General features: G+C 35.8%; 1 protein-coding gene across 1 annotated transcript in view; it reads left to right on the top strand.

Moving 5' to 3' along the window:
* GBE1 (1,4-alpha-glucan branching enzyme 1) overlaps window positions 1–25,654 on the top strand; it is a 276,317-nt gene that overhangs the window by 68,992 nt on the left and 181,671 nt on the right. The window contains exon 3 of the mRNA XM_034657790.1: window positions 17,440–17,555. Coding sequence (XP_034513681.1) covers window positions 17,440–17,555 — 116 coding nt within the window. The remainder of the gene's footprint in view (window positions 1–17,439; window positions 17,556–25,654) is intronic.

The raw sequence follows: 25,654 nt of genomic DNA, 5'->3' as shown, positions 1-25,654 counted from the left end.
GATTACATTTGTTTTGAACCTTGGCTACCGCTTTTCAAATCTACACTTATTTGGCTATATCTGCCATGTAGGGTTTCACTGGATTGTTCCTATTGCATGAATTTCACCTCTCAAGGTGATTTTGAAACTAATCTTGAAGGAAGCTTCCAGAAATTTTGTTTGTTGGATGACATGACCTAATGATGAATTGAATATGGTGCGCAAGAGAAAGGCAAGGGAAAGTTACAGAACATATAGCATTCAATATTATGTCATTTATTTTAAGACATACACAAGCATACACAACATACCCATAACTTTTTGCTCTATAAATAAAAATAAATATATTTATAAATGTGTGTGTATGAAGTATATATGAATGTATTGAAGTGTGTGTGTGTGTGTGTGTGTGTGTGTGTGTGTGAAGTAGGTATTGAAGAATCACATGACTTTTGAATGTACTATCTTAGGGGGAGGAGGGGGCTTTGAGGAGGTGGTCAGTTGAGTTATTTTGGTCAGACCTAATCACACTTATAACTATTGTAATGTCTAGTATAGGAAAACAGAACAACAAAAAGAATTATAGATGCTTCTCATAGATGAATCTCATAGATTTAATCACAGATGATTCAAAAGCAGTTGCATCATTTAAAATTATTATTGGGCTGCTCTTCTGGAATATTTTGGAGATATTCATTCAGTTAGAATATGTAGTAATGATAAAAAAAAAGAATTATTACCAAATGTTTAATTAGCAAACTTTAAGATGAATAATACTACTATTGTAGTTTAAAAATGCATATTAAATGTAACCATAAAATAATGAGTAGTTTTGGTAGCTATTTAACGCACACATCAATTTTCTGCTATGTGCCTGCTCCACTACTGGAGCTGGAGAGATAGCTACCCTATTACTCATTGGTTGCTATTTCTGTATCTAGCTCTTATTGTCTATAGTGCTACATCTGAGACCTAGTTCGTTCATTTCTTTAGGATCCTTAACAAGAGGAATTTAGAGAGAGAATGCACATAGAGGTAGGACTGAAGGGATGTACATATTACATATGACTTTCGTTGGTGTTGAGTGTCCACCGAGTATCGAAGAACTTGAGTCCGCATAGTCTCAGGTAGGTCAGCAGTCTCCATAACTGAGGAGATCTTACTGTGTTCATTAGAGACCAGGGGCAGACACAGAGAAAGCAGATAGTTCTCTGTCCCCAGAGTATCAGATTCAAAGGATTTGTGCAATGGGCAGATGGCCAGTGGTCGAGAGAGGATGGAGGGAGCTTAGAGCTTAGTCTGTTAAAAAATGAAATGGTACGGTGGACTAGCCCTTCAGTGATGGGGGAGAGTGTTAATGGGATAAGAAGGCAGAGCCTTGCAGGCTCTGTTAGGAGGTGGTTAAAAGTGACAGAAACATTTTAATTATTTTGTTTCAAATTTTAGAGTTTTTGAATCTGTTCAGTCCAGTAGTTAAGAAAAACATGCTTATTCACTTTGTTTGACTTTAGATAAATGGCTATTGTATTAGAAGGCAGAAAACCTGGTAATAGTAAGTAGTTTCAATGTGCTTTATTTTAATGGAATTGCCTTAATGGAAGTCAGATTTATTCTTGAACATGTTAAACCTCCATATAACTTGCCAGTATTTTCCTGAAATTGGCTCTCTGATTTCTGAAATGGGAGTGGGGAAAGATGTGAAAATTGATGGCCTCAAGCTTTTTAAAATCCAAATTGAAACTTGTACTACAAAGAGAGAAGTTTAACCTGAGAGTTTATGCCTATATCAGCATGACACAGAGCAGCAATTGAAGTTTTCTTACACCCCACAGATCTAATAAACACATTGGTTCATTTAAAAGTGATTCAATTTTCTTGGATTTGGGATTTCAGAAAAGAAGGAGCTTAGCCTAATGAATTATGTGTTATATGTGTTATAAATGTAGAAACCATGCACAGAGGTCTATTTTAGATGCTACTTGTATGTAGATAGGGATAATTGGGCATTTTGTGAATCTTTAGATTAACAGCTTATTGAACATTTAGAAAATCAGCTTTGAGTGGTGATACTTTTTTTTTTTTTTTTTTAAGTAAGCTCTATGCCCACTGTAGGGCTTGAGCTCGTGACCCTGAGATCAAAAGTTGCATGCTGTACTGACTGAGCCAGCCAGGTGCCCCTTGAGTGGTGATATTGAATTATATATATTAGATTATATAATTATGTATATTAGATTAGTTATATATTTATATGTTATATTACATATAATATATATACACACACTTTTAAAACTTTTTTATAACATTTTTTTCACTTTATGTACACATTACGTATAATTAATAATTATTAAATACTACCGTTCATAAGGTGATCTTCTGAAATGTTTTTATATTACAAAGATTATATATAATATCTTTAGAATTTAGAACATAAAAGAGAAAATCAAGATCTATACAAGTAAATACATTCATGTTTCTTTTAATATAATTTTGCTTTTAAGTCTACATAATTTAGTGATACATATTAATTGAAAAGATTAATAAAATTACCTAAAATTAAAAAATTTTTGTGCTTCTTAATCATTTATGTTACTAAATATAGATATAATTTTTTTATAATCTTAGTGTATAATGTAGTCTTATTAAAGGAATACTATTTATGTTCACTTGCAAAACTAGAAAGAAATGATTTTTTGGTTAATTCTGTTGTTTACTGACTTTCTAGTTGCCCAGTTATCTTGAGAATTCAATTTGGTATAAACAGTTGAAATTTATTCTTTCATTAAAAAGTCATTGAGTACTTATTATGTGGGAGGTACTATACTAGGTGTTGCCATACAAAGATAGATAAAACTTGATCCTTAACTTTAGATAGTTTATAGAAAAAAACAAATCAGCCACAGACACATGTAATAAGTGCTGTAGTAGATACAGATTTAGGCTACTTGTGGGATGTTCAGAGGGGTAGTGCTCACTCTTACCTGGTGCACAAGTCAGCTGTGGCCACAGTAATGCTGTGTAACACACTATACCAAACTTCATATGTAACAACAGTAGCATTTATTTCTCACTCATGTATTTATAGATCTGCTAAGGTGTCTCTGGTTTGTAGAGGTCTAGGTATACTTAAGGAAAATGATGGGGTAGCAATCAAGATTTTTTTGGTGGGGGATGAAGCTGCTGATGAGAGGGGAATTGTTGCAAACCATTATCAAAACTCATTGTCTGAAAGGTGCAAAGAAAAAACGAAGTGTAAATATTGCTATAGCAGCATTTCCCTGTTCCAGACCCCATGATGCAGGTTATTCCAGACTCAATGAGACCTCTTGCTCCATGATGCCTTCTGACATGATTAGGTTTCTTTGATGTCTACTCCAGTCTCTCCAAACACTGCCTTCTTGAAAGTTTCTTCTTCTTGAACATTGACCTTCTACCACACTTGCCCTGCAAGTCTGCATCAGATTGTCCAATATCTTTGCTCCTACACAGCTTCTAGGCCCAAGAGGAAAAAATCACACAGCCATATATACTGCTGCTTCTGTGGGTTCATGGCCATTGACTCTCCACAGAAACCATTTGCACACCCCCCAGCCTGCTCTTCCTTATATTCCCCACAGGAGCTATTTAGTTTCAGCACCTCTTCCGAATCCCTCATTTCCCTGCCTCTTCATTCTCCCTTAGCAGAAGACTTGCTCTTACTTTTCAGAGAAAGTAGAAGCCAACAGGAAGGAAAATTTCAGCTTCCACACCATTTCCTTAAAGAGATCTATTCATCCTTCCCATATGCGTTCAATAGGTAGTAGAAGAAACTGATGTCATGAATCCCTACATGACGTCTCTTTTCTTCCTTAGTATGGTAGATGCTTACCTCTTTTTCTCCCATTAGCTTCTCCCTCTGCTGCTTCCTTTCTCTCTGCATACAAAGTTTTTCACATCTTTCCATCCTTAAATATAGTGGAAAGCTAAAGACAATCCCTTCCTTAATTCTTGATCAGATTCCTAGAATGATATTGTAGATCATTGGTTACCAAACCTGTGTGTGCACAACAAAAAATTAGGGAGCTTTATAAAAGTACAGTCCCACTCCTGGGTCTGACTCAAGGATGTGGGATGGGGTCTGTTGATTTCTAACTTTTAAAAGCAGCCATGTTGGTAAAGTGCCCGACTCTTGATTTGTGCTCAGGTCATGGTATTGGGATCATGGGATCAAGCCCCGAGTCTGGCTCCAGGCTGGGCATGGAGCCTGCTTGGGATTCTCTCTCTCCCTTTTCTTCTGCCTCTCCCCTCTCCATGCTCACTGGCTCTCTCTCTCTCTTTTTCTCTCCCTCTCATCAATCAATCAATCAATCAGTCAAATAATCAGTGTGTTTTAAAAGCAGCCATGTTGGGGAACTCTGGTCATAAATGAGTATGTATTGGCAGAGATAACACTCACTATTAGTATGTGAATAAGGTTACAAAATTGTAAGTTTAGGTAAGTATTTATATAAACATACTTTTATATATAATTCATATTGTGGAAACATGTATGTGCATATAAATACCTATATAGTAAAAAAAAAAAGGAAACTTTATACTAAGGTATTAATGTAGAGGGAGTTGGGTTTATGAATGCTTTTTTTAATTGTATTTTTTGCCTTTTATTCTACACAGAATACACATTCTTTTGTAGTAGGAAAAAAATAGAGAAATAATAGTACTCTCGTGCACATATGTTCCTCCATTAAGCCTCCCATTCCCTCAAATAGGTATTTTTTCTGTAGTTCTTGACCTTAACTGCTGTCATAGATTGTGTTGACCATTTCTAGTCCTTTTGAATTCTCTTTTCTCTTACTTCCATTTTCCCTGTCCTGTTTCAGTAACCACCCATGCAAGAAATTATCACTGTCACCTCTAATAACCAAACACTGCTTCTTATCAATTTTAACTCTGAAATAGCTTTCAAATGCATTCCTCCTTCCTCCCCATCTTTACTGTTGTGATGTAAGAGAACCAACTGAGGTGGGTATCACTGACCCCCAAGGAGGAGTGACAGGAGTTTCAAATGCCACTGAAATCTCATGTAATTCCTTGAAGTCTGAAAAAAGCAGTTGGGATTGGAAAGTTGGAGGTCTTCACTGATGAACTTTGCCAGAGTATTTCAGGAACATTTTAGGGGGTGAAGAAGTAGAGGAAGTGGAGATAGTAGCCAAAAAGTTGGGCTGTCAGGGACAGGAGAAAGAGAGTGACTTGGACCGAAAGGGGTGTTTTTCTTCATTGTCATTGATGTTATTGAGAATTAGCAAATATATCAATTCATCGTATTTGAAAGCTAACAGTAATAAGCCTGTAGAAAGAGAATGTTTGAAAACCTCAGAACATGAAAAAGTAATTAAAAACAGACAAAAGGAAAGAATGGAATCAAGAAGTTAGCCTTGAACAAGAGAGAGAGATAGAGAAAACCAAAACCCTCTTCTATAGACTAAAGAGAAAGAGGTAAAGATGGCTGCTGGTAGAAGTTTGTAGGTTTGAAGGCAGAAAGCTGAGGAGTTCTTGCCTGATGGCTCTAGTTTTCTCTGTGAAGTTGAAAACAAAGTTTTCTGCTGCAAGGAAGGGAATATATATGTTTACCTCTCTGTGGACGTACTGGAAGCTACTCAGTAGAAGGGGTCATTTTTTATTTTCTTTCCCCTTTTCTCTTTTTCTCTCTCTCAGTCTTCTCCTTCCCTTCCTCCTCTCTCTTTCTCTGTCTTGCTGTCCTCTCTTTTACTTTTGTGGTTGTCAGCCGTATGGCTATGCACCAAGGATAATGACGGGATTATTGTTGACAGTTCAGTTTGAGTGTCTAGGGAGCAGCCTGAATCCCATGCTCTATCGGTTGCTTGGCTGGGAATGGTGACTTGGTCGGGCATTGCGGTCCAGAGTGCCCTGCATTTAACGGACTGATGCAGCTCTTTCTCTGGTGTAACTGCCACAGACCTGCCTAACAGTTTAAGGCTTGCAGACATTTACTGTCGAGCTTTTTATTAATGAAAAAATCGACATGCAGAATTTATTTCTTAAAACATAAGATTCCAGAAGAATAGCCTTTATTCATAGTGCAGACATAAAATCTAGTTAAGAGCCCAATGTGTGTATGTACATTTCTAATGTAGAGAAACACTGGACTGGGTCCAGATTGTTTATGTATGTCGTGCAGGGTGAGAGTACACACAGACGGAAGCAGGAGTCAAGCCAGCATGGATTCAAATCCTGGCTCTGTCCCTTAATAGCTGTGGGACTTGGGCTTTATTGCTCTCCCTCTTTGAGCTTGTTTCCTCATCCATCAAATGAAATCTGTATTACTTCATAGGACTTTTGAGATAATTGAATTAGATATTGAATGTCAAGCTCTGAGGACGATCCATAACTACTGTTGCTGCCATCATGTCACCAAGTCATCCTATTTTTTGTTAATGTAATGACTTTTATTACTTCTTCTATCACAATAAAACTCGCCATTCCTGTATCATTTGAGACAGCCTCTGCTCAAACCATTTTTTTTTAAGAGAGTGGGTTTTGTGATAGTTGTATAGATTTCTTTTCTTTATAGGACTCTTCCAGAGTCCAGCGTAGGTTCTAACGTCGGCAGCAGCTGCAGCTTGTATGTTTATGTTGGTAATCACCCATCAATCTGTTGCTAGTCTGGCCTCGAGAAGAAGAGATCCTTTTTTTTTTTTTTTTTTAAATGCTTAAAAGCCTGCCCCCTCCCCCCGCATCTTCTAATACGGTCAGGTTGTTCTAACTTTGCAAAGCCTTGAAACATTTAATCATTTTCTCTTCAAAGAAGTCTTCAGCTATCCAACTTGACGCTTTATTCTACCTATTGACCAAGCTATCTTCTTAGCATTAAATTTTTATATATGTCTCCCTACGTGGTCTTTCCCTTTACGATTATCTCTGATACAATCTGATTTTAGTGTAGGGCAAAAAGCTCAATAGAAATGAACAGATAAAGGCTATCTGACCTTTAAAATATTTTTTACTTTTTTAACAGCTTTATTGAGATAGACTTCATATACTATACAACTTAACTATTTAAAGGATACAATGCCATGGTTTTTAATGTATTAAGAATAGTGTTGTGCAACCATAGCCACACAATCAATTTTAGAACATTTTCATCACCCCAAAAGAAACCCTGTACCCTACAACTATCATCTCACAATACTCCCATCCCTCCCCTAGTCCTAGGCAACCAATACTTTATATAATTTGCCTAACCTGGATATTTCATCTAAGTGTAATTATATGTGGTCTTTTGTGACTGGCTTCATATACTTGACATGATGTTTTCAAGGTTCCATGTTGCAGCATGTATCAGTACTTCATTCCTTTTTATGGCCAAGTAATATTCTACTGTATGGATATGCAAAATTTTCTTTATTCGTTAATTAGTTAATGAACATGTGTTTGCCTTTCACTGTCATGAGTAATGCTGCTATGAACATTCAAATACAAGTTTTTGTGTGGATATATGTATTTATTTCTCTTTGGTATATAACTAGGAATGGGATTGTTGAGTCAAATAGTAATTATATCTTTGACTATATCTTTAGCTTTTTGAGGAACTTTCAGACTTTTCCAAGGTGGCTGCACAGTTTTACATTTCCACCAGCAGTGAGTGAGGTTTCCAATTTACACGCAGTGTCACCAATAGATACTATCCATCTTTTTGACTGTTGTCATCCCATTGTGAATGAAGTGATAGCTCATTGTGGTTTTGATTTGAATTTTCCAACTGACTAACGAGGTTGAACATCTTTTCATGTGCTTATTGGCTATTTCTACATCTTCCTTGTAGAAAGATCTATTCAGATCCTTTGCTCATTTAAAAATTTGGTTGTCTTTTTATTATTAAGTTGTAAATGTTCTTTGCATATTCGAGACTTAAGTCTCTTATCAACTATATGAATTGAAAATATTTTGTCCCTTTCTGTAAGTTATCTTTTCACTTTCTTGATTTTCACTTTCTTGTCAATTTTCCTTTGACACAGAAAATTTTTAATTTTGGAGAAGTCCAATATATTTTTTTCTTTTATTACTGGTACTTTGGTGCCACATTTAAGAATTGGATTGCAAAGATTTACCCCTGTGTTTTCTTCCATGAACTTTATAGTTTTAGTACTTACATTTAAGTCTTTTTTAAAAAATATTTTATTTGTTTATTTGACAGAGAGAGAGAAAGAGCAGGAGGATAGGGACAGGATGACTCTATGTGGAGTGCAGAGCCTGACACGGGGCTCGAACCCACAACCCTGAGATCATGACCTGAGCCGAAATCAAGAGTTGAGGCTCAACTGACTGAACCACTCAGGCACCCCTAATTTTAGTCGTTGATTCATTTTGAGTTAGCTTTGTGCATGTTTTGAAGGAGGGGTCCAAATCCAAATATATTCTGTTGTATGTAGAGATGCAGTTGTTCTAGTATTGTCTATTGAAAAGACTATCCTTTCCCCATTGAATGATCTTGGTTACCTTTGTCGAAAATCACTTGATCACAGACACTCAGGTTGTCACATTGCTAGACATATTAGAAAATATTATTTTACTTTCATTGGTATACTTTTGTAAGTGGCTGTAGGGTTAGGAGGGAGACTTATATAATTGCTTTCCTGATTACTGTAGACTTCTGTCATGCGTCCACCCCAGGGGCCAGTACAGGTAGAGTATCTTAAATTGAAAGATTGTGTTGTGTAGAGAACGGTTTCTAACCTCAAATCTGTGCTGAAGCCAGGGAAGTCAGAAATGGGTTAAATTGCGATCCATAGTGATACAGCATGTAAGTGTGAGCTGGAGTGCTGGCTCTAATAGAGCCCCCCTACTCAGCTTCAGATATTTGTTGACATGGAGGGATACAGTTCAACATACTAGTCAGTTAAAACATAATCGAGGGCCATTCTTGGCCCTTGAAATGGCGTTGCTGCCTCTGATGATTGATCGTATTGCACTAGTACCTTTCTCCCATTCTTTCCCTTACTATTTTGTCTTTTCCATGTTCTTTCTAGATAAAAATATTGTACCACTTCCTAGCTCTAACTATTAATTTTCCCCTGCTTCAATGTCACTTAAAGATTATAAAATAAAAGGATGGTCAAATCCAGACCCAAAACAAACCCAGGTAAAATGGTATAGAAATCAATAATAGAAATCACAGCAAAGATAAATGCCATTATACTTAGGTGCCAAGTAACATTTACTTTTGGTTAAATATAGATGGCAAGAATCACTAGAAATTGGATAGGTTTTCAGACCCAGTTGCCATGATAGAATTTAGTATACTCTTAATTTGTGCTGAATCAAGGAAACTAAAAATAAATGTTTTGTGTAGTTTTCATGCTCGAGTTTTCCATGAAATCTATTTTGAGATGACTCAGTAGCTTATACTGTTAAAAATAAATAGATTGGTAAATAAATAACTGGGTTGATCACCGCCAAATTAGGCCATAAAGTATACCACATTTTTTAATTTCATTTCAATAAAACTAGAAATAAGTGAAAAAGTTTGAAAAAATATATATACTCACCACCCAATTCTTCCCAATAACAATAGGAGAAAAGAGAATAATCAAAAGTTATAATTATAGCCTGTTTTGAAAAGAAATGCAAACACTGTGTATCAAAAGCTATCTGTTATAGCTAGGACAATAATGAGAGGCAACTTTTCTCATGTCGGTTCCTCATCTGATCCACAGAACACAGAAAATGATCTAAATGTCTATTTTCTAAATTCTCCCAAGTATGGCCATAATGAATACTATTATACATGTATTGAAGAGAAATTAATTTATTGTATACAGTGGGTCTTTTGGGCCTTACGGCCTCATTCTCTTAGTGATCCCTGGCTGAGCAAGGCTGGCATGCCTTATTAAAGTTATAATTCCCAGTGTTGATGAGGATGTGGGCAGTTGAGCACACTCATATGCTGCTGGTGGAAGTATGATTGGAAGTATGATTGGAATCTAGAAAATAGTTTGTTAATCTGTATTTAGAACCATAAATAAATTAAAATCTTATACTCTTTATTTGATAACTTTTTATAATTGATAACAAGGAAAGAGATTTGGGCAAATATTTAACATGGAGACTTCACATTGATTTTTAAATTTTTATTGTGGAAATTTCTTGGTCTGTGGAAAAGTAGAGATACACTTTGTCATAGGCTGTTGGCCTGCTATAACAGCACCATGGCCTGGGTGGCTTATAAACAACAGAAATGTATTTCTCATAGTTCTGGGTGCTGGGATCAAGGCATCAGCAGATTTGGTGTTTGGTGAGGATTCACTTCCTGGTTCATAGACAACAGTCTTTTTTCTGTGTCCTTACTTGGGGGAAGGCAGCAGATATACAGCTGGGGTCTCTTTTGTAAGGGCACTAACCTCGTTCATGAGGGCTCTACCCTCATGACCTGGTTACCTTCCAAAGGCCCCACCTCCAGATACCATCACATAGGTTCATTTATTTCAGTTTCTATTTTAGGGGATTTTTTTTTTCTTATTTGCCCCCTTTCTGACAATAGCTTTTTGATTGTATGAATTGTTTACCTTGTTCTATAGTCAAAATATAACAAGGTGCAATCCTAAACTATGAACCTATATTACTCTTTCCTACATACATAATCATTTCTATTCATTTTGGGGGGTTATATTTTCATGCTCCTTAAAATTGCAAGAAACAATGTATATTCATTTGTCATCTCCTTTCATAAAAAATACCATTATATAAATACTGTTCCTGTAATAAACAAACATGGTTAATCCTATTTAAGTCACATTTGCCACACATGTTTTGATCATGGAGCCCTTTTCTTCCATGCATGCCTTTAAAAACAGTTCAATAAGTGAAGCTCTAGATTATTTGATTTGTTCTCTAATTTCCAGAAAGCTGCATTTCACAGGACTGAACATTGTTCTTTATAATAACAAGGTATTAGCATTAGATTGCTTCTGAAGTTAGAGGCATTCTGATTTACTCTAGATTTTGTTTTTGAAAAGCACAGGTAGCCTTAATTAATGTGTGTTAAGAGAATTTCCTCAAAGAAATAATGCTGGAGGTCTCAATAAGATTATCCCTAGGGTACCAGCTGCAGCAGAAGTTGAAGAATGGTGGTTCCCAGGCATCCAGTTAAGGGAAAGAGTTATCTGGAGGAGAAAAAAAAGAAGAAGATCAAAAAATCACAGGGATATATGTCAGAAAGGACTACTGTATTCCACTGACTACTGTAATCCTAGGTAGGGGCAATGCCATAGGAAGTTTCAGTTCTGAACATTATGATTTACTGGGAACAGAGCAGATGTTTTCTTGGTATGAGAGAAGTCCCCAAAGCTTCCATTTGGCAAGCTGACTTTGCAAAAATCTATGTAAATGCTGCATGATATGAAGCTTGAAACAAATAACATGGTGTGATGAAGAAGGGTGTTCCGTTGCTTTGAGGAGGTGATATTCCAGATATTTAACAACTGTTATAATGTAAGGGACATCCACGCAGATGGAGAGTGACTAAAATGTGCCATACAGGCCAGTAGTGGCCTTATATGATTCGCCTTATCTGCTGCGTTCTCCAGGGATCTGCATCACTGCTGGGTGAAGTCTATGTGGCAGGGGTTGACCTAAGTGTGGACCATGTTCTCCAGCAGACTAGCATCCATGTCAAAGCTGTAAGGCTCTGCATAGTAAGTTGGAACAATTTCAACCATACATAAGGAATTTTGTATGAAACTCAGAAACTCTACGAAATGAGGTGGCTAAATGCTGATGAAGAGAAATACTTTACTGTGAGTTAAAGAGTTTGGGAATATATGAAGGAGGTTGACATTTAAGAATTTTATGTGAGGATTATTACATTAGAAAAAGAAAGGTTGTTGGGTTTGAGACAAATATAGAGTCTGTTCTCCTGATGCAGTGACCTTAAGCTAATGTTTGATGGTCTATGCCGAATGTGTGTTTGCAGTTCATATTAAACTGTGCGTCACACATTGTTTCTTTTCCGTATCTCGATTTGAATTTTGTCTGCTGGCCTTGAGTCTATGGACAAATAAAATCTTTTGCATTATCAAATATGATGATATATTTTAGCCTGTTAATAAAATACCTATTAACATGTTTGCTTTAAAAATGTGTCAGGTCATCATAACTTGATAAATATCAAATGTCTTAGAAAATGTTACAATAAAATAATTTACACAGGCAGCAAACATAATCTTAAAATTTGACCAAAATTAGAATAATTAAACACATTGTCTTGGGTGTTCCGAACCCTTGAACCTGGCAAAATCTACATTATGGTAAGAAATGAGGCATAGAAAGGAAAATGAGGTAATATGTTAACATTTTAAAACTTTAATATTACTTTTCTAGATAAAAGACTTCAAATTTTTATTCACGATCAGTCAGTGATCAGTGGCCCAAGCATTTTAACCAAGGGATCTCTTAATGAGAATATTTTAGAAAATGTTATTTATAGACATTAATAACTACATTGAATAATGGTCTTAATATATGTTATCTTTTCACGTTCAAATTTGTCAATTTTTGTTCCCTTACATTAATACATTCCAATTCCTTTATGTGTTAGATCTGTTCTATAATCCTTATCTCACTTGTCATCCTTTTGGGCTTTACAACCCTTTTCATTCCCAAATCCTAAATCCTGAATTGCATGTGAGTAATATTGACCTTGAAGGGTTATTAAAGATATTTCATATTTCAGAATTTCCTTGACCTATTGATTTAGAACATTATTTGTTAGTCCATAAATCTAATTTAATTTAGAAAACCACTTACAAAGCTAGGAGTAGAGAACAGCTGAACATACCTATTGAACCAGGCAGTTGTTTCTAGTGTGGTCCCTAGGTCAGTGGCATCAACATCACCTGAGAACTTGTTAGAAATACAAATTATTAGGCCACATTTGAGATCTATTGAACCAAAAACTCTGAGGGCGGGGTATAGCAATCTGTTTTAATAAGCCCGGGTGATTCCGGCATGAGGTAAAGTTGTAGAACCACTGAACTACAGAACTCTCAGTGTTGGGTTCTGTGCTTGATAGAGAAGTAAACAATTGTCCCATGTGGTAATGGTATATTTTTGGTCCTGTCCTGATGCCTACATAGAGATATTAACTATTTGCATTAAGTACTTAAATAAAGCTAATGCTATCTTGTGTACTCAGAATATAAGTCACACAAGATTAAAATGAAAAAATGTTTGAGTAATCTGGTTCCAAAAGTACCTCTTTAGATTTACTCTAGTATGGCTTAGAATCATTTATCATTTATCATTTATTACTTTCGGTTATATTTAGGAATAAAGTCTCATTACTTATTTCATAAGACAGACGATTTCCCTAAAATATGTCTTTCAACTTCTTATCTTGCCTTCCATATTTTTGTGAAGCAAATTCTATTTACAAATGAAATATTCTATTTTATTTATGGGGTGCCTGGGTGGCTCAGTCAGTTAAGCTTCTGCCTTTGGCTCAGGTCATGATTCCAGTGTCCTGGGATAACCCAGGTCAGGCTCCCTGCTCAGTGGGGAGTCTACTTCTCCCTCTCCCTCTGCCCCTCCCCTTTTGCTTGTCCTTTCTCGCTCGCTCTTGCTCTCTCTCTCAAATAAATAAATAAATCTTCAAAATATACTGGCCATTTGATGTTTAATATTTGTTTATTTATTTTTAATTGTGTACTTCCACAGTTGGTTCCTGCAGTTATACCTAGCTGTACCTTAATTTTGGTTCCTTCTTTCTTAACTGTTTAGTATAAAGTTTATAAAAACAGGTTCAAATCCATTTTTTTAAAATTATTCTGTTTCTGGACCTTAGATATATTTATCCCCTGGAGAAAATCCCATGTCCTTAGTCATTTTGAAAAACCCATTTAAGGGAGAAACAATCTTACATCTGCATGCTGTACTGTGGAAGTGGAAATTTTTATTGGTGTTCGTGTTTCCAATAGAAAAAAGCAACACTATTTAATAAAGGAAGATGAGTGGGGAAAATTTAGGGCTAACAGTAATTGGAAAAAGAGTCAAGGCCACCTGGGTGGCTCAGTCGATTGTGTCTGTCTTTGGCTCAGGTCGTGATCCCACGGTGCTGGGATTGAGTCCCACGTTGGGTTCCCCGCTCAGTGGGAGTCTGCTTCTCCCTCTCCTCCCTGCTTGTGCTCTCTCTTGCTATCTGTGTCGCTATCTCTGTCTATCTCTCTCTCAAAAATAAAATCTTAAAAAAAAAGTCAAGGAGATAACAGACTGCCAGTGGTGTGGCTGAAGAGGGTTTTACGTGGGGCAAGTTATCTAATGCAAAAATCTCAAGTTGTTTCATGCGTATATGCCTTGTAAACGTTCCTCTCCCTTTCTCCTATGAAATCCTTAGATATGTTCTGCATCGCTTATGATGGTTGGTGGAATGGATTTTCTTGGGGAGGCATATGTGAAGATGTTCTAAATTTTGCTTTCAAGGGTGGGGTTTAGCAAGAAAAATGTAACTGCAGTAAAATTAAACACCTGAGTTTCCGTGAGTAGGAGGGGTGCTAATAAAAATAAACTGTTGAAGATGATAGAAAAAAAATTCACAGTGTAGAATTACAAATAACATGTGCTTTAGGAGATTTAGAACTCTAAGATTTTATAAAAGGAAAATGTGATTCAGTAAAAGTATTTTCTTTATCCAAATACTAATACTTGTTTAACTAGACCTTAAAACTCAAGTGACTGCAAGTTGAAGCACTAGTTAAACTGATATTCAGTCACTAATAATCAAAAGCACATTGATTTTTACGTTACTGAAAACAGCTTTTAAATAAATCTGCATATCTAAATCACCCATATAGTTGAAGATTCACTTTCAAAGTAACAAAATCTTATCGATAGTTGAGTTTTTAGTGACTCTGTATTATAAATTTATTCATTTTGGTGTACTCTTACTCAATTTAACTTTTTTTTGAGGAGATATGACAGTCATTCTGAACACTAATTTTGAGTTTGGCATTGAGCAGGGCCTATATTAAGCATTCAGTTCATATTTAATGAATGAATGAATGAACTAATGAACTGTTCCCTTTATTTTCAGATCTAACTAACCAGGAAAAGATCTGCTGCTTGTTTTAAGTTTATTAATTGTCTTAAGTGATTAGCTTAAAAAGAAATTCAGTAAATGTATGAAGTGTTACAGTACCTAGATATTCATATTTCAGGTTTTTTTTTCTTCCCCCTAAACATGCTGTCAATTCTGTGCTTTGGTAAAGGAATGTCACACTGTATGTAGGTCAGATATATTTGAGATATTAGGAGCAGGAGCATATAAGAACACAGAACTCGTTGAGCTGTTTTTTAATGTAAACTACCTTTAGACATTTTCAGATTGTCTTCATGATGAGGAGTAGGGAAATGTTTAGGATCTTTATTTAAATAGTATTTCCTACACCCACTCTGTCTCCAACATTCAGAGTGTCTGGGGGTAAAGATCCTTAGAACTAATGGGGTGAAAGAGTTGGTGTGTAAAAAAGGAAGTCATGACATAAAACAAGTTCCCTGATGCTTTTATTACCTCATCCGCTGAGAGTCTAATGTCATAGCACTACGGTGCATGGCATCACAGTGCTGCTTAATTATTTTTAGTACTATGAAATATTTTAGGCATAAACAATAGAAAATAATATAATAATCATCTCTATATATACCACCTACCATAAGATATAAAATATTACAGATATTGTTGAAGCTTCCTGTGTTCATTTCCCTTTATCCAGTGGAAATCACCCGTAGAATTTGATGTTTAACATTCTCATTTTTCTTTTGGTATTTTTACTATATGCATATGTATCCATAAGTGTTATGTAATACTCTTTTGTATATTTTTGAACTTTGTATAAATGGTATTTTTCCGTACCCTTTTAAAATTAACTTTCGTGCTTTAGCTATTTGTATATATATATTTGTTCTTTAGTTTATGTTATTGTATAGCGTTCCATTGTTTAATTATACCAGAACCTATTTACTCATTTTGTGTGTGCCATACATTTTGATAGCTTCCATTTTTTGCTATTACAAACAGCTCTTCATTGAGCATTTGTGAATGCTATCTTGTGCACATTTCTCAGAATTTCTCCAGGCTATTACCTAAGGGGAGGATTGTTGGGCTTTCTAGAGAACGTATCTTCAACTTTGCTATACAATGCCAAGTTGTTTTACCAATTTATACACGCAGTTGCAGTGTTATTTTATGTCCTTGCTGACTACCTGATATTTTTAGGCTCTTAAATTTTGCTAATCCAACGGGTGGTAAATGGAGTCTCACTGTTCTTTTAATTTGTGTTTCCCTAATTACAAGTGAACTTGAACATTATTACATGTTCCTTGGCCATTCATGTGTCTTCTGTTGAATGTCTTTGTCATTTTTCTATTGGTTTGTTTTCTTTTTCTCATGAGTTATACACATTTTACATATATTTTGGATGTTCTTTCTTGGTATATTCATTATAAATGTGTTCTCCCAGTTGGTAGTTTGTCTCTTCATTCTGTCTATCCATCCAGCTATCTGTGAAGATAAATTTATAATTTTACTGGTCAAATTTATCAGTCTTGTTCTTAATTTTTATTTTTGTATCTTGTTTAAAAAAATAATTTTTATGCCTGAGATTATAAACATATTGCCCTGTATTTTCTTGCAAATATTTTGCAGTTTTGCCTATCATATTCAAACATCAAACATCAATCTATGCTCAAATGATTCTTGGACATAGTATTAGGTAGAGATCTATTTCTCCTTCCTTCCTTCCTTCCTTCCATAAGGATAGCCAATTGTCACAGCACCGCTTATTAAACAGTGTGTTCTTTATTTACTGATTTTGTTTTCATGTGTTCATGGGTCTATTGTTCTTCATTTTGACTCTCTTCCAAGATCTGTGATCTCCTTTCCCTTTGCCCCCTATAGTTTATAACCTTCCACCTTTCTTACTTGTGGAATTTCTTTAGGTTTTTAACTCAGTTCTGTCATACATTTGTAGATTTGGATAAATGTAATATGATTTTAATTTTTTCATCATTTTTCTGCCATGAGATGTATCTTGTCTAAGCACCAAGAATACATTTCTGTTTTTTCATATTCTTCATTGTTGATGGTGTTTCGTACCAGAAGGACCTGTCATTTTCTTTTACATTCTATTTATTGATGGGTATATTAGAGTTGGAAGGACAATTGAAAATGTTATAATTTTTAATTTTAATATGCAAAAGGCTAACTTTCAAATACATTTCTTAAAAATCAATTTAAAATAACCTGCTTTTTTCTAAATGGCTAGTGGCATATTTTGCTTAACACCCTAGAAAACTTAATATTTTTTTAGGCAATTTGATTCTGTACAAGTAGGCAGTATATTATGCTTTGCTTGAAATTCATTTAATATTAGTCATACCATGCTATTGTTAACTGATCTTTTTTTTTTTTTTTAGATGATTGGAATCCATTTTCGTACCCATATAAAAAACTGGATTATGGAAAGTGGGAGCTTTATATCCCACCAAAGAGGAATAAATCTCTACTTGTACCTCATGGATCCAAATTGAAGGTACTTTCTACCCTCCTGTTTTTATATGAACTTATTTTCTTTTTGTTTCGTTTGCAAAGTTTGATTTAAAATATTAGAATGTAAACTGTGCATGATAATTGTGGAAGAAACAGTCTAAATTTTTAAATAGAGGAAAATTTAAGAGACATCATCAATGAATTGTGTTATATTGGGACTGTTTGGTAAGGTACTGAACTTATTAATTGTATTATTATCAACTTTGGAAACTATATGTAAGGAGGGATTCAGTGATTGCAGAAGTCTAGCTTGAAAAACAGAAAGTTTAATAGAAAAATGAAACCTGTCTTCTAATCAACAAATGTGGAGAGAATTTTTCCCTATAAAGAGAGTCTTGATAAAATTGATTTTTGGGGGGTGCCTGGGTGGCTCAGTCAGTTAAGCATCTGCCTTCAGCTCAAGTCATGATCCCAGGACCCTGGGATCAAGCCCCATGTCTGGCTCCCTGCTCAGTGGGGATCCTGCTTCTCACTCTCCTTCTGCCTCTCCCCCTGGTTGTGCTCTCTCTCTTTTTCTCTCTCTCAAATAAATAAATAAAATCTTTTAAAAAATTGATTTTTGTGATGAGCTACATGAATGGAGGAGGCAATACTGTGTGGGGGAGACCCATGCATTTTGGGGACATGATTTGCCTGGTTATTATTCTTTCTGGTCTTTAACATTAAGACTCTTTTTTTTTCCAGTTCTCCTGTATTAAGCCTATTTGGATTAGCCCAGGGACCTGCCTGTCAGGGGCAGGCTGAGTGTCCTTCAGAATACCCTCTGCTTTGGCTCACCATGTTTCTGTATTCAGGGTTTACAGAGCCCATGTAGCTAGCCTTTCTTGTCTCCTCCAGGGAGGCTTGAGGGGATGGGTTTGAAAGCCTAGATTACAGATTTCAGGCATTCGATTATATAAAAGGTTATCTAAATCCTTTGATGTTTACTTGATTTTATCCAATGCTCATAAAATTATATAATATTTCCACGTCCCCTTGTTTCTTTCCCTTCTTTGGACATGTGATTGCATTCAAGGCACTTACCGTGATAAATCCTGTGACTGAATTGTTATTTTTTTTGGTATTTGTTATTTAACATTATTAACTCAGTTACTTAAAGTAAAATCAAAATGTATTGTATTTGTATGGTTGTTTTGCAGGTTTTTTGTTTTGTTTCGTTTTGTTTTATAAATAATGAAATTTTAAGTGCATCAGAAAATGACTGAAATCAATTGCCACACATAATATAGTTACCAGAAGAGCATATTATCTGGGATAAAGAAACATTTTGACATGGGATGGCAGCCAAGGTTCTTCTTAATCTATAGTGAAAGGGAGAAAAAGTAGCTACAGTATACAATAAGAGGGATTTACGTTTAATACAAATAATCCCTTTCCAAGTCAGTAGAAACTTGACGAAAGCAGGGGCCTATGCTGTTTTGTTTCCTAATATTGTCTATTCTCAATTCTTAGAGCTTGGCACACAGTAGGCACTCAAGAAATATTTATTAAATATTAAAGCCATTTTTAGGTCCGGTCTTTGAAAGAATAAGCCAAAGAGCTTGATTCTTCTATAGTTTATGTAGCCTGATTCTAGGAAACTGTGAGGCAAGGCAACTCTTCTAGTACTGCTTTCAGTGTCACTTTAGGTCTTACGGCCATTTGTTCTGCTTTGCTTTGTGTTTTTAAGAACACAACCAATTTTTAAGTTTTTTTTGCCTTTTTAAATTTGTTTGCCATCTTAAATTACAAAAATTTATGAGCTCTGACACCTTACCAACTTCTTGTGTTAAATGGTGACTGAATTAATTTTGACAGGTTGTTTTTTATACATGGGGAAAGTAATCGATTACCAGGAACGAATGATTATTGATATATACAGGGAATAATGGTAAGCGTTTGTCTCTCCCATCCAACTCGTAATCCTTTATACTTTATGCTATGGTCTGAATGCTTGTATCCTCCCCAAAAAACGTATGTTGAAATCCTAATGCTTGATGTGATGGTGCTAATAGGAGGGGCTTTGGAGGTGCTCAAATTTGAGGGTGTAGCCCTCTGAATAGAATTAGTGCCCTTACATATAAAAGGGGCTCCAGAGAGATCCCTAGTCCTTTTATCATGTGAAAATACAAGAAGTCTGCACCCCTGAAGAGGGCCCTCACCTGACCAGATTGGTACCCTGATCTCAAACTTCCAATTTCCAGAACTGTGAGAATTAGATTTTTGTTGGGTGTAAGCCACCCGGTCCATAGTATTTTGCTATAGCAGCCCAAACAGATTAAGATGCTTTGTACACTATGTTTTCTTTTAAAAATTTATTTGACTTAGATGAGATGAAATGATCCTATAATTAAAAAAAGGTAGCTTTTACCTTTCACTTTACTTTGTAAATCTACGTCTAACATAAAATATTCAGCAAGTATCAAGTAAACTGTTGTGTAATTGTTCTTCATTATTATTCTCTAAAAATTTCCATGAGGATAATTAACTAGAAATTTAGGCCCAAAATTATACTCACAGTATTTAAATGTTTCAAATGTTGAGGAAACATTTAGATGCTGTTAATATGGTGATATAATTAGTTTTTCATTTATGGGAAATGATGTATCAGATTTTCTTTGAGGGAGGGGTTAAATTCTCTTTAAAAAAAATCAACTAACTTGAGATTTTTGGCCTTTCAATTTGAAGTGATCCCTAGACAGTCTGTCTTGGTAATTAAAAATCTTGTTTTAAATTGAACTTGAAAATTTATTTCAGTTCACAAGGGATTGACCTTTATAACTCACTTGAGGATGTTTCTCTTGTGAATTATCTGGTAACCGCTAACAAAAAAAGAAATGTTACCTACCATTAAGATAATAGCTTTGTTTTCTCTGTAAAACATTTTTCAGTTGACTACTTTGGAAGAAAATACCTTACTGCTTATGTGGTCATGTAAATGTCTCCTTTCTATGTGAGTTTATCAAATAGAATATATTTAAAAATTGTAGAAAAGGCAAAATAAACATTCAAGACTATAGAGATAGAAAGAAGACTACATCCCTGAAGGAAAATAAGACATATGTTATTCATATCTTTAATACTTTTTCTTCCTGGGTACTTTAATACTTTTACTTCCTGGATACTATTTTAAAATACGCATCTTTAATAGCATTGTTATATTAAAAAAAAAAACAACTTCTCAAGTTGTTTCATAGACATTTAACATAATGATTGAGTGCTGTATGTCAGGTACTGTCCTTGATCTGTGATGCTCGTACCAAATTGTAATATATATGTGGGCTGCGTGTGCTTTTAAAATAAAGTGCTATTAGAACAAAACATTAGTGGACAGTACACACACATACACAGAAAAAGAGAAGTTTGAACAATGTTTTTTGTTTGTTTCTTTGTTTATCCAAAAGGCAGTTTTCAAAGTTGAGCATGCCGGGGATCCACTCAAGAGTTCAAAGAAGGGTGGGGTGAGGGTCCTAGTAGCACCCAAATTGTTACCAGCCTAGGCCACAGGGAACAAGGGATCGATTACTAGAACTCAGAGGGTGAAAGAGTTGGTGGTCTTGAAGGAATCACTGAGCTTTGGTGAGAGACATGGTTAATTTATGGCAACCTTGCGGGGAAGGAGCCAGGGGAATAAGGAAACAATCTCATCTCTCACTCTTCTTCTCTCTGACCTCTTACTGGAGCTGTACATGGGCCAAACCCAAAGAGAAGCCAGTATTTTAAGGAATATGGTCCACATGAGTCAGCATCCTGGGGCAGAGAGCTGGGTAGGAGGTAAATCTGACCTCACTCGTAAAATGTAGCTCAGGAGGTCGGTAAAGACCTCAGGTCAGGAAAAGTAAGAGATCAGGGAAAGTAAACCTGGAAGGTGGGTTGGAGGCAAACTGTGAATAATTCTTTTTCTTTTCTTCTGATTCCCATTTTCTTTTCTTTTCTCATTCTTAATTAATGCCCAAATGACTGCCAAGGACAATGAGAATTGTCTTCTTTTTAGTGTTTAGGATGTTTGTGTATTTTAACTTTTCCTTGCCAATCAGTGACAAAATGGACTAGAACAGAAGTTCCTTGATACCAGACCTTTAACAGTTTCAGGAGATTCATGTGTCAGTCAGCTCGGGATGTTATAACAAAATTCTGTACAGTGGGTGGGTTCAACAACAGAAATTTATTTTCTCGTAGTTTTGGAGGCAGGAACTTTGAGACTAGTCAGCATAGCTGGTTTCTGGTGAAAACTCTTCTTCTGGCTTGTGTATGACTGCCTTCTTGCTGTGTCCTCACATGGCTCTAATCCCATCATCAAGACCCCATGCCATGACCTCATTTAAACCTAATTATCTCGCAAATGCTCCATCTTTCAATACTAACACAGTGGGGGTTAGGGCTCCAACGTATGTGTGTAGAGGGGAGCACAGTTCAGACCAGACCGTATTGCTTTTCTAATTATATTGAGATGTTGTACAATCGATAGGTAGAAAAGGGACACAGAACCCAATACATACATCTTCAATTTTCTTAGATAAGACACAATGAAAAAAAAAAGAGATTGCTTTACATTCGCATTTAATTTTATCCTGATGGTAATACTATGAGAGAAGGTATTGTTATTACATTTTTTATTTCCTACATGAGTACACTGATCTGTGGACTTGAATTCAGGCTTGTCTGACAGCTAAGTCCACGCTCTTAACCATTACGTTACAATGTCCTTTAGGCTCAGGATTCACAGAGAGAAGAAGGGAAAAAAGTGATAGAGAGGAAATAAAACTGTCAGAGATTTAGCAACTTATTTTATACCATATTTGTCTTTACTTTTTTGTGTGAAAACCATTATCCTCAATTTTCAGGGAGCTGAGAGAGTGTGAAGTGATCTTCCCTGAGAATAGAAAGGAGACAGGTAATATGTAGAAAGAGTTTGGGTCTTAGATTTGTTAAGTAAAGTGAAACTACTAATTGAGATCTGGCATGAGATTGAGAGGCAGAAGGATGCCACTGAGTAGTTTAAGGGCAGGGATGTGGCATGTTGAAAAATCAGTATCTGATTATTTGCTTAAGAAGGTAAATCTCATTTGTACATGAATGTTCAGAGCAGCATTATTCATAATAGCCAAAAAGTAGAAACAGCCCAAATGTCCATCAACTTATCGACAGAGAAAATGTGGGAAACCCATACAGTGGAATACTGTTTGGCCATATGAACACGTGAAGTACTGATACATGATACATTATGGATGAACCTTGAAAACACTGTGCTCAGTGAAAGAAGCCAGTCATAAAAGCCAAATTTTGTATGGTTTTATTTTTATGAGCACCCAGAATAGGCAAATCCATAGAGAAAGAAAATAGATTAGTGGTTGCCAAGAGCTGGGAGGGGATGGGGAATGATTGCTAATGAGTATGGGGTTTCCTTTTAATGTGATGGACATGTTCTGGAATTAAATCATGGTGATATTTGCATACCATGCAACCTTGTGAACCATACTAAAAACCATGGAATGCTTTGAAAGGGTGAACGTCGTGTTATGTGAATTATTTCTCTGATACAGTGAGACATTTGTATTTGGTCTTTGTCCCAGTTGCTGGCGTATAGCTCCCAAAACTCTTGGGGGATGGGAGGAGAAGAAGAAGGTAAATCTCATAAGCACTTTATCCTTTGTTTCTGGAATATTTTCTTGTGTTATTTCTTTGCCAATTTTCTTGTCCCCACATTCTCTCTTCACTATTTCAGGAATTTCTAATATCTGGGTATTGAATCTCTTAAATTTTCTTACCTTTTTCTCTCAAGTTGCCCATCATTTTGACTTTCTATTCTGCTTTAAGAAATAACTTTATTTTCCAACTAATTTCGTCTTAATAATCACATTTTTTAACATTTCTTTTTTTTTTACATTTTTTAAAAGATTTTATTTATTTTTTTGACAGAGAGCACAATCAGGGGGAACGGAAGGCAGAGGGAGAGGGGAAGGCAGAAGCTTAACCACTGAGCCACCCAGCACCCCTTTTTTTTTTTTAACATTTCTAATAACATGCTTTTGTTCTCTCCTTTTGCATACATTCTGTCATTGTTAAATGCCCAAAAATACTTTTATCTTTTTGAAAATTATTATAGATGTTTTCTTTTATTTCCCCAATTCGCTTCTTACTCCCGACCCACTACTCTCATTTTCTTTCTTTCAGATTTTATTTTCTTGAGTTTCTTTTAGTCTCTATCATTCTGTATGCTGTTTTATTTTTTTTAATTTTTTTAAAAGATTTTATTTATTTATTTGACAGAGACAGCCAGTGAGAGAGGGAACACAAGCAGGGGGAGTGGGAGAGGAAGAAGCAGTCTCCTAGCGAAGGAGCCTGATGTGGGGCTCGATCCCAGAACACTGGAATCACGCCCTGAGCCGAAGGCAGACGCTTAACGACTGCACCACCCAGGCGCCCCTTGTATGCTGTTTTAAAATGCCTCATGATCCATGGCTATATGGTCATATTTTAGAATGAGGTAGGAAAAAGCATTTGAAAATTCTACGCACATACACAGGGCCTTATTCCTGGTGAGCTTCACTGTTTGGTAGTCAGAAAGTGAGCCAGCTTTTAAATTGGAAGCAGTAAATGAAGGTTTTTCTTTGAGATCTTTCCAGATGAATCTTTCTGTCCCCTTCAGGGGGTCGGTGGAAGGAGTGTGGACCAGAGGTCTTTATACCTGGCTACTGGGATTCATGGATAAAGACAGGGAAAGTGGAGGAGGGTTCTACCATGACAGGTGACACTTAGACACTTAATCTCCCTACTTTCAATCATATGAGTCACCTCTGTCATCTACTGTACTCATTGTCTCTGGAGCCTTTCTAGTTCATTGTTTTTTAGAGCATGAACCTCTCACCTCCTGTTTGAAGGGTAAGAGGTTGTGTTCTGGAGGTATGTACATTTATGAGTATAGGCTAGGGAAAAGATGTGCTCCAGAGCCCACAGTCCCCTTGTTTAACACCCCTTGTTTAACACAATCCCCTTGTTTAACTTACCTTCTTCCATAGTATTAGGAGCCTAGAGATGCCGAGTCTCCTCGTGGTGCTTTGAAGCAAATTGACCAGCTCTCTGAAATACCCAGTTTTAATTTTTGCCTTAGTTCCTTCTCACTTCAGCTACCTTCTATCTTACAAACATTTGTTGAAATTTCTGGTCTCTTACTCCTTTTCTGTTAATACTGTATGTATTGCTTTGCTGTTATTTCAACAGACATTCGTTAGGCTTGTCATTTTTAATTCATACTTCTAAACACCCTTCTTTAAATGGAAGAAGAAAAAAGTACATCTACTGGTTAGAAGAGTATTTTAAATTTTCTGGGTCCTCAGTTAGGTCATTATATTCTCATCGTATGCCATGATTATAAGATTTTGGCCAAACTGATTATTTCTTGCTTGTGATGTCTTTACATATTATTATATGTGATAAAGATTTTCTTCTTTATGACCCACAGAAAATCCTCTACTCACTTCATTTGTTACCTGGTTCAACTTAATCAACCTTTAAGACCCTGAAGCATCTAATTTGTGAGAGAATGCGTAGTTAGAATTAGATGCTCCTCCCCTTACCACAGAGATTGTAATTCTTTGTGTTTGCAAAATACAATATGAATGTTAATAAACCTAAATAGCATACCAGAAAATAGTCTTCCTCTGTCGATGAGAATAAACGCTTGTTAACTGATTCATTTTTCTTTTATTTTCTGAAGTTCTCTAAAATGTTGATAGAAAACACAAAATACATGTGTGTATTTCCAAAGGAGTCTATTTGCCAGTCTAAAGAGTATAACTCTGTCTGCCTCGAGAGGGTGGGTGAGGTAGAAAGTGGGAGTGGTTTTTTCTACTTTGAGTTTGCTCCACATTAGTTTCTTTATCAAATTTTGCTCTTTTTCTTTCTTAATATCTTAACTAACATATATTTAATTTTACATTTTCTGCACTTGATGTATTGTACTGTCTTCCCAGATGTATGTGAAGAAATAAACGATAAAATGCCTGCACTTTGAGTTGATCGTCCATTTGGAGAAAGCTGCCCATAAACAAATGAGTTGCTTGTGCGCTCTGTGGCTGGGAAGGAAGTGGAGGAAGAAGCTGG

Source organism: Ailuropoda melanoleuca, chromosome 1 (genome assembly GCF_002007445.2).
Source record: "Ailuropoda melanoleuca isolate Jingjing chromosome 1, ASM200744v2, whole genome shotgun sequence".
Classification (NCBI taxonomy): Eukaryota; Metazoa; Chordata; class Mammalia; order Carnivora; family Ursidae; genus Ailuropoda; species Ailuropoda melanoleuca.
The sequence above is the reverse complement of the archived record's forward strand: the minus strand, read 5'-3'. Positions and strand labels throughout refer to the sequence as shown.